This window comes from Cebus imitator, unplaced genomic scaffold (genome assembly GCF_001604975.1).
Source record: "Cebus imitator isolate Cc_AM_T3 unplaced genomic scaffold, Cebus_imitator-1.0 Scaffold221, whole genome shotgun sequence".
Classification (NCBI taxonomy): Eukaryota; Metazoa; Chordata; class Mammalia; order Primates; family Cebidae; genus Cebus; species Cebus imitator.
Genome location: NW_016107536.1, coordinates 3425342 through 3435884, shown reverse-complemented (window position 1 = coordinate 3435884; position 10543 = coordinate 3425342). Strand labels below are relative to the sequence as shown.

General features: G+C 39.8%; 1 protein-coding gene across 1 annotated transcript in view; it reads right to left on the bottom strand.

Moving 5' to 3' along the window:
- CDCA2 (cell division cycle associated 2) overlaps nucleotides 1-10543 on the bottom strand; it is a 50196-nt gene that overhangs the window by 16240 nt on the left and 23413 nt on the right. The window contains exons 9-14 of the mRNA XM_017549780.2: nucleotides 4801-4891; nucleotides 4070-4314; nucleotides 2559-2637; nucleotides 1081-1169; nucleotides 358-364; nucleotides 1-6 (exon numbers count right to left, since the gene is read on the bottom strand). The exon at nucleotides 1-6 is cut by the window's left edge and continues 125 nt beyond it. Of these exons, the coding sequence (XP_017405269.1) occupies nucleotides 1-6; nucleotides 358-364; nucleotides 1081-1169; nucleotides 2559-2637; nucleotides 4070-4314; nucleotides 4801-4891 (517 nt within the window). The remainder of the gene's footprint in view (nucleotides 7-357; nucleotides 365-1080; nucleotides 1170-2558; nucleotides 2638-4069; nucleotides 4315-4800; nucleotides 4892-10543) is intronic.

Here is a 10543-nt window from a genome sequence, read left to right as displayed (position 1 = left end):
GACCAACTGTTATAAAGAAAGTTTAAAGTGAGGATACCATAAATCACAGCAATTACAGGTTAATGTGCAGCTCTCACTCTTGTTGTGCTTCCCAGGATATTTCTACCACTTTAGATCTCATTTCTTAATTTACAAATCCTATTAAAAGGACTTTAATGAAAATTGGTGGAAATGGTAATTGCCAATTTCTAAAATATCAAACGCAGACCCAGAAGCATATATACATTACCCAATTATATTATGGAAGAAAGAAACACAGTTTAAGAATTCATTAATTCATAAGAAAGAAAACACAGCTTAAGAGTTCATTAATTCATTTATTCATCAACTACTCATTAATAACCTACAATTTAGCACCTAACTGCTGGGTTATGGGGAAAAAAAAAAAAACCCATGAATTTTTAGATTATCTAGGTTTGAATCCTGGGTTTAACATCCAACCATATGAGCTAAATACCCTATGACAGTATATATTTATACTTTATGATGTTATAAACAAAAATCCAAATTTTATTTAACAAAATGGCAATTTCACCTCAATGAAATTCATAAAATCATATAGATCTCAAACAAATTTTGTTAACTTCCACATTAACACAACTCTGAAAGCATCCCATTTTATTAGATTTTTCTTCTAATAGAATTAAAATCAAATCAGAAACACGTAATTACTTTATATATTACATGTTAGACAGGATAAAGTATTAGCTTTGGCACCATCGTGGGTCACTGCAATCTCTACTTCCCTGGTTCAAGCAATTCCCCTGCCTCAGCCTCCCGAGTAGCTGGGATTACAGGTGCATGCCACCTCTGGACTAAGTTTTTTGTATTTTTAGCAGAGAAGCGGTTTCACTGCATTGGCCAAACTGATCTCAAACTCCTGACCTCGGGCAATTCACCTGACTCGGCCTCCCAAAGTGCTGGGATTACAGGTGTGAGCCACTGTGCCCGGCCTAAGTATGACTTCTTAATGACACTGATTAAACCAAGATTTCACCCATTATCACTTGACCATGAAGACAGAAAAGGTATATTGCATGATTTAAAAACAAATACATTGTGCCAAACACAAACACTTACGTTTCTTCTGTTAGAAGTCCTTGTTATTCTACTGACTTTACAAGACGCTATTTTCTCATGGTTATTTGAAGAACTAAAGGTATCAGTGCCTGATAAACAAGACAAAAGCCGAATCAAAGTAGGAAACACAAAATTTTAACACGGATCTTCCTTTGGAAACACTCTGTTTAGGATATTCATCTTTAATGCCATATCTCAACAAAAATAAGGGGAACCAAGTGGCACAAATTTTGAAATCCAGTATTTTTTTCATTTAAAAAAACTTACTGGATACTCAAACTTTCACCACTTTCCATGGTGACTGCTTAATGTATTACCAAGCTAAGATAGCAGAATAAATCACATTACAATAAATGCATGTTATTTTCACAAATGTCCATTTATTCCAAGATACACTTTGTATACTGAAATGACAAAAAGGACATTAAGATAACCATGAAAATACTTACTTTGTTTTAAATTTTATTTAAAGTGTAGAAATTTTATTTTGACCACATTTTTATTTGAGATGGAGTGTCATTCTGTCACCCAGGCTGGTGTGCAGTGATGTGATCTCAGCTCACTGCAACCTCCACCTCCCAGGTTCAAGTGATTTGTCTGCCTCAGCCTCCCAAATAGCTGGAATTATAGGCATCCACTACCATGCCTGGCCTTTTTTTTTTTTTTGTATTTTCAGTAGAGACGAGATTTCACCATGTTGGCCAGGCTGCTCTTAAACTCCTGACCTGAAGTGATCCACCTGCCTCGGCCTCCCAAATTGCTGGGATTACAGGCGGGAGCCATCATGCCTGGCAGATGACTTTTAATGATATAAATTAAAGGCGGTATGTGTTTAAGGGTATGGGCTTTGGAACGTAATAGACCGTGGTTCAAATTTTAGCCCTAACTTAGTAACACATGGCTTGGACTCTACTACATTTGGTTTGTGTCAACAAGAAGCCATTAAAGGGTTTCTGCCAGGGTAGACACCTGAATAAAGGTGCCCATCCCATGACATCTGCCAGCTAAGTCCTGGTTTGTCAGAAAAGCTGGGAGCAATCCCTGTTGCTTTGTCATAATCATAACATAGCCAAAGACTTTAGAAAGCACATGTGCTAAAATGCCGCATTAATGTTGAGGAAAATGGCTGGATATTTAAGAACGATCCTTACAATCCAGATGTCAATTCTGCAAACTGTGAATAGCAGCTTGTCTTTGATACTTAAGAGGTGAGAGGCTAACCCCACTGCTTCTAGCAACTAACAAAATGGGGATCCCATGTGAGGAAGTGAATTGTGGGTGACATGAAGTATGAGGCTTGGATTGGAAAGGGATGAATGAACGGCTTCATATCAGCTTTCCAATACTATTAGGTTTTTTTTAAACCAAGTATATCCTATGGTAACAAAAATAAAATTTTTAAAAGAAAATAAAAAGTGTCAACGTATTCACTTATCGAAAATGACATTTATGATTTTAAGATAAACAAAAGTTACTACCTGAAAGAGTCTCAGAGATTGATGACTTATTAGGAGAACTCAGAACAGCAAATGATACTTGAAGTGGTTCTATGTTTTCCTAAACAAAGAAAAAAGAATAGAAATTACATATCTTTAAATTCAGTGAATATATAATGTGCCAAAAAGAAAAATAAGAAATTATTTTGGTAGAAGAAACTATAATAAGCATAAAGATGGGTAATCAAAAAGATTCTGAAAGTCAAAGCAAAACAAAGAGACTGAATATAAAAATATATGTATATTATATAATTTACCAATCATGTTTGCAATGAAATCATATTTACTAACTGCAATCCATCAAAATACTAAGACAATATTTAAGTGAAAGTACAAAAAATGATCCACTGCTAAATTTCTAACTCCTACAAAGAAAATTTAAAAGTTCATTCATAAACACAGTCTTATGTTATAATATTATTCAGGGAACTCCAAGGTAAGATGGCAAACAAATACAGATAGCAAATCCTTCCCACATAATTGCTGGTAAGATAGTAACTATTGCTTTTGCATAGACATTTGTCAGATTGAAGAAATTCCCTTTTATTACCATTTTGCTCAGAGGTTTTGTTTTTTAAATGAGAAATGGATATGAGATTTTGTTAAATGCTTTTTCTGTATCTACTCAGATGATCACATTTCTGTATGTATCTTTTAACAAGGCGAATTATACTGATTTGTTTTCAAACATTAAACAACATTGCAGCCAAGGCTAAATCGCACATGGTTATGACGTATTATCTTTTTATATATTGCTATGCTTACAAGGATACTGAACTGAAGCTTTCTTCTCTTGTAATGCCTGTCTGTCTGATTTCAGCACCAGGTTAATGCTGAAATCACAATGCTGACATCAATTAACCCCCCACTTCAATTTGTGGAAAAACTTGTGTAGAATTAGTATTTTAACCTGCTCAAATGTTTGTAGAATTCATCATTAAAATCATAAAAAATTAGCCAGGCATGGTGATGTGCACCCACAGTCCCAGCTATTCAGGAGGCTAAGATAGGAGGACAGCTTGAGCCTGGAGAGGTTGAGGCTGCGGTGAGCCATGAGCGCACTACTGCACTCCACCTTAGGTGACAGAGTAAGACCTCATCTCAAAAAAAAAAATAAATAAAAATAAATCATGTATACCTAGAGTTTTCTTTGTGGGAAGGTCTTAACTACAGTTTAAATGTCTTAAGTTGATGTAGGGCCATTGAGCTATCACCTTTAGTGAGTTTTGATAGTTTGTGTTTTCCATGGATGGTATCCATTTACTTAATTTGTCAAATTCATTGGCATAAAGCTATTCAATATGTACAAGGAGTCAGGGAAGTATTATTTCTAATGGGGAAAAATTCATAAAAACTTACATACAAAATTGATTAATTTAAACCATGGCATATCATTTAGTCTATCTCATTTCAAAGCATAGTTATTGCTCATGCAAAGCAGGGTAAGTCTGATGAAAATACAGGCAAGTTTGTTCAACACTTTTCACACTTACAAGATTCTCCCCCTTGTCATCAAAATCTGGCTGAGGTAATGGCTCAGGAGCTGGTGACTGCTCAAGCAGCAGGGAACTGAGAGCACGCACGTCCTTTCTAGAAACAGGTGTTCCTCCTTTACGCAATGGAGTATTTGCTGGCAAAGATTCATCAAACACTTCCGGGCTTAGCTCCTCTCCAAAAGTAACTCTCTTCCTCTTCCTCATATTTAGAAAGGCAGGTGCTTCCAACTTTTCTTCATCTTCTATAATTAGATAATAAATGAGAGTAACTTCTAAAAATTAAGCTAGATTTCTTATCTAAAAGGCATATACTAGAATCTTTTAATGTGATTATATTCAGCTATTATTTATATAACAGCTAGCAAAGCAGAGCTACAGAATAACTGTTGGCAGAGCAAATTCAAAATGGAGAAGATAAGCACATTTCCAATTAAAATATGGTCACAGATTTCCAAGTAAAATTTTGCATGAACATCTTAAAGGTTTATAAAATTGAAACATAAATTTTCCTTACAAATTCCACCACTAAGTAAAACTGGATTCATGAAATGGACAGAACAATTCTGAGGCTCTCCAAGGAGATTCTATCCCTCTCAACTGTTCTTCATTCACGTGTTATTTCAGACGCATCAAGGTATTAATAGACCACTGAAAACTCCATGTATTATAACAGGTTTTATTAAAAAGAAAATGATCTGCAAGCATAAAAACAAATAGGAATTTCTTACCCGCTTCTCTATCTTTACAGCAGTTTTCGAGACTTGGGGTTACGCTCGGATGAGTCCCATCTTCATCACCACAGAGGTTGTTACAGTGTTCCTAAACAGAATAAACATCAAGGAATAATTTTACATATAGAATTAAACAGACATCAAGAATGACAGTTTTGATTTTCTCTGTCAACTGCAGATACTCCAGTATTCAAGATTACCTTTATTTTCATTATTGTTCTGGCTCAAAACCATTACATCAGGCACAAATCAAAACTAGGTCCCCTAGATACTACTTTAGAAAACAGCATTTTACACTAAAATTAAAGCACAGAAATAAACAAACATGGGTCAAATTCATTGTATGTTTGATCTAGCAAATAAAGCTAAGGAAAACGTAAGTAGCTAGAAGAATAACATATGGTCATCCCTTGGTATCTACGGGGTAGTAGTTTTAGGGCCTCCCGAAGATATCGAAATCTATGGATGCTCAAGCCCCTTTTATAAAATGGCACAGTATTTACATACAATCTGTGTACATCCTCCTGTACCCTTTAATATTTATAATACTTAATACGATGTAAATGTCATGTAAAGAACACTTTTCATTTTTATTTTTTTTGAGACAAGGTCTGGCTCTATCGCCCAGGCTGGAGTGCAGTGGTGCAATCTCAGGCCTCGGCAACCTCTCTCCTAGGTTCAAGCCATTCTCCCACCTCAGTCTCCCGAGTAGCTAGGACTACAGGTGCACACTACCATGCCCAGTTAATTTTTGTGTTTTTTGTAGAGATGGGGTTTTGGCATGTTGCCCAAGTTGGTCTTGAACCCATGAGCTCAAGCAATCTGCATGCCTTGGGCTCCCAAAGTGCTGGGATTACAGGGGTGAGCCACTGCGCCCAACCTAAAAGAACACTTTTAAATGGCACTGTTATATTGCACTGTTAATATGTATGGTACAATACTGTTATATGGTACTGTTTTTATGTTTTATGACTTTTTTTCCCTGGTAATTTTTGATCTCTGGTTGGTTCAGTCCAAAGAATCTGAAGGCTACATGTACCATATATGGTGTCAAATGAGGAACACTATATAAATGATCTGAGATACAAGAACTGCACTAAGACAAGAAAAAAGACAACAGTTAAATGGTATAACATCGTGTTCTTTTAAATGTGGGAACCACACCTATTCTTAGTATTTAAATCTCTTTACATTATTATATTCTTGAGGAAGAAACAAGGAAAGAAGGTAGCATTTGTCCCTAAGGGTCTCTCCAAATGAAGATTACAGTGTAGGCAAGTTAGGAAGAGAGGGATACTGTAAGCCCTGAGGAAAGACAAAACAAGCCTAAACCCAGGGCCCCTGGAGCTCAGCAAGAGAGAGCCAGACTTGCAGACTGGATTAAAGTTCCCTCTTTTTTCTTTTTGAGATGGAGTCTTGCTCGGTAGCCCAGGCTGGAGTGCAGTGGTGCGATCTTGGCTCACTGCAACCTCTGCTTCCCAGGTCCCAGTTCGAGCAATTCTCCTGCCTTAGCCTCCCAAGAAGCTGGGATTACAGGCACGAGACACCATGCCCAACTAATTTTTTTTATTTTTTACGAGATGGGGTTTCACCATGTTCACCAGTCTGTTCTTGAACTCCTGACTTTGTGATCCAACTGCCTCGGCCCCTCAAAGTGCAAGGATTACAGGCGTGAGCCACCGTGCCCGGCCTCCAAGTGCCCTCTTAATCACCACCTACTTGTCCAGCCTCAACCTAAATCTCTGACCAGTCCTTTTTGTCAAGAATGACTCATTTTCTCCTGCACACCCAATTCTAAGAACAGTACCTGCTCTTAGAAATAGTCCTGCCCGAAACAAACCTCCTTAATCTGTCTCTGAAGTCAGTTCGTTTTTCTGACCAGGAAAATGTACATACCATACCGCAAAGTAAGTTAACTTATACAACAAAGGTCATGTTTACTTTTAGATTTATATTGACTAAAACAATCAGAACTAAGTCAGCAAACAACTCAAATTTTATACGCCTACGAGTATCACCATGTTAGTATAAAGATCATTAACTGTAAATGTTTTCATATGATTCTAATGACAGGACTTGATACTTGCTGTATCATACTGTTAGAAAGTAAGAGTTCTGGCAGGGTACGGTGGCTCACATCTGTAATACCAGCACTATGGGAGGCCGAGGCAGGCGGATCACAAGGTCCAGAGATTGAGACCATCCTGGTTAACATGGTGAAACCCTTTCTCTACTAAAATTACAAAAAATTAGCCAGGTGTGGCGGTGGGCACCTGTAATCCCAGCTACTAGGGAGGTTGAGGCAGGAAAATCGCTCAAACCCTGGAGGCCGAGGTTGCAGTGAGCTGAGATTGTGCCACTGCACTCCAGCCTGGGTGACAGAGCAAGACTCTATTTCAGAAAAAAAGAAAAGATGAGAAGAGTTCCACGGATCATTCAGATATTAAGTCTTTTTGAGGAGAAGATATGAACAAGCAGTGCATACATACATCCAAATCAGCTTTTTTTTTTTTTTAACCCCCAGACGGGTCTCAAATTCCTAGGCTCAAGTGATCCTTCTCCCTTGGCCTTCCAAAGTCAGGGGATTACAGGTGTGAGCTATCATGCCTTGCCCCAAATCTGCTCTTTAACCAAAAACGGTATTAATGCTGAGACTCCTGCCAAGATGGCCAAATAGGAACAGCTTGAGAGCGCAGTTCCCAGTGAGAGCAACACAGAAGGTGAGTGACCCCCCATCTCCAACTGAGGTGCCAGGGTCATCTCAAGGGTGTAGCCAAGGAGGGCAAATCAAAGCAGGGTGGGTACTGCCTCACCCTAGAAGTACAAGGGGCTGGAGAAACCCCTCTCCTACCCAAGGGAGGCCATCTGCGATTTTCTGGACACTCCGGAACTCCAGCTTAGATAGTGCACTTTTTCCACGGTCTTTACAGCCCACAGACCACTCTTGGTCTGTGGGCACTCCCACCAGTTCCGACAACACGAGCGCCACGGGATTCCAGTTGATTTCCAGCACAAAACTGGGCGGCCGTTTTAGCCAGCACCTGGAAAGCCTGCGAGACACAACCGCCCGTTCCCCTAAAAAAAAGGAGGCTGAGGGCAGGGAGCCAAGTGATCTGGCTCGGTGGGTCCCACCTCCACAAAGACCAGCGAGAAAACCCACTGGCTAGAGATTTTCGCAGCCAAGGACAGCAGTTTGAGCTGCACCCGGGATGGTCGAGCTTGGTGCAGAGAGAGGAGTCCACCATTACCGAAGAAGTTCTAATCTTGCCAATGTAAACAAAAACGCACAGAAGTTTACAGGGAAGCTGGGTGGAGCCCGTGGCAGCTCAGCAATGCCTCTGCAGGCAGACTGTGACTAGACTCCCTCCTTACTGAGCAGGTTATCTCTGAAAAAATGCAGCAGCCAGACAGGGACTTATAAATAAAGCCCCACCTTCCTGGGACGGAGCACCTGGGAAAAAGGGCAGTTGTGAGTTTCACTGCAGAAGACTTAAACATCCCTGCCCAGCAGCTCTGAATGGAACAACAGAGCTCCCAGCACAGCACCTCCTCAAGTGGCTCCCTGACGCCCATATATCCAAAGAAAAACCTCATACAGGAGAGCTCTGGCTGACATCTAGCGGATACCCTTCTGGGATGAAGCTACCAGAAGAAGGAACAGGCAGCAATCCTTGCTCTTCTGCAGCCCCTGTGGGAGATGCCCAGGCAAGCAGGGTCTGGAGTGGACCTCCAGCAGTCTTGCAGCAGAGGGGCCTGTTAGAACGAAAACTAAAAAAACAGAAAGAAATAGCTTCAACATCAACAGAAAGAAGGCCCACTCAGAGACCCCATCCCAAAGTCACCAGCTTCAAAGACCAAAGGTAGATAAATCTACAAAGATGGAAAGATTTCAGCACAAAAAGGCTGAAATCACCAAAAACCAGAACGCCTCTTCTCTTCCAAGGGATCACAACTCCTCACCAGCAAGGGACAAAACTGGATGGAGAATGAGTTTGAAAAAATGACAGAAGCCTAGGCTTCAGAATTGGGTAATAACAAACTTCTCTGAGCTAAAGGAGCATGTTCTAACCCAATGCAAAGAAACTAAGAACCCTGAAAAAGGGTTAGAAGAAATGCTAACTAGAATAACAAGCTTAGAGAAGAACATAAATGACTTCATGGAGCTGAAAACCACAGCATGAGAACTTCACGAAGCAAGCAGAAGTTTCAATAGCAGAATCGATGTCAGAGATTGAAGATCAACTCAATGAAATAAAACGAGAAGGCAAGATTAGAAAAAAAGAGTGAACAGAAATGGACAAAGCCTCCAAGAAATATGCACTTATGTGAAAAGACCTAATCTACACTTGATCAGTATAACTGAATGTGATGGGGAGAATATATCCAAGCTGGAAAATACTCCTCAGAATATTATCCAGGAGAACTTTCCCAACCTAGCAAGGCAGACCAACATTCAAATCCAGGAAATACAGAGAACACCAAAAAGATATTCCTCAAGAAAAGCAACCCCAAGGCACATAATTGTTAGATTCACCAGGGTTGAAATGTAGGAAAAAATGCTAAGGGCAGCCAGAGAGAAAGGTCGGGTTACCCACAAAGGGAAGCCAATCAGACTCACAGCAGATCTTTCAGCAGAAACCCTACAAGCCAGAAGAGAGTGGGGGACAACATCCTTAAGAAAACAGCTTTCAACCCAGAATTTCATATCCAGCCAAACTAAGCTTCATCAGCAAAGGAGAAATAATATCCTTTATAGACAAGCAATTGCTGAGAGATTTCTTCACCACCAGGCCTGCCTTATAAGAGCTCCTAAAGGAAACACTAAATATGGAAAGGAACAGCCAGTACCAGCCACTGCAAAAACATACCAAATGCTAAAGACCATCAACACAATGAAGAAACTGCATCAGCTAATGGGCAAAACAACCAGCTAGTATCAAAATGGCAGGATCAAATTCACACATAACAGTATTAACCAAAAATGTAAATGGGCTAAATGCCCCAATCAAAAGATACAGACTGGCAAATTGGTTAGAGTCAAGATCCATCAGTGTGCTTTATTCAGGAGATCCATCTCAGGTGCAAAGACACATGTGGACTCAAAGGGTTGAGACTTACCAAGCAAATGGGGAACAAAAAAAAAGCAGGAGTTACAATCCTAGTCTCTGATAAAACAGACTTTAAACCAACAAAGATCAAGAGACAAAGAAGGGCATTACATAATGGTAAAGGGAGCAATGCAACAAGAAGAGCTATCTATCCTAAATACATATGCAGCCAATACAGGAGCATGCAGTTGTAGAAAGCAAGTTCTTAATGACCTACAAAGAGACTTAGACTCCCACACAATAAAAGTGGGAGACGTTAACACTCCACTGTCAATATTAGACAGATCAACGAGATAGACACTTAACAAGGATATCCAGGGCTTGAACTCAGATCTGGACCAAGCGGACCTAGCAGACATCTACAGAACTCTCCACCCCAACACTCCACAGGATATACATTCTTCTCAGCACCACATGGCACTTACTCTAAAATTGACTACGTAATTGGAAGTAAAACACTCCTCAGAAAATGCAAAAGAACAGAAATCATAACCAACAGACTATCAGACCACAGTGCAATCAAATTAGAACTCAGGATTAAGAAACTCGCTCAAGGGCCGGGCACAGTGGCTCAAGCCTGTAATCCCAGCACTTTGGGAGGCCGAGGCAGGCGGATCACAAGGTCCAGAGAT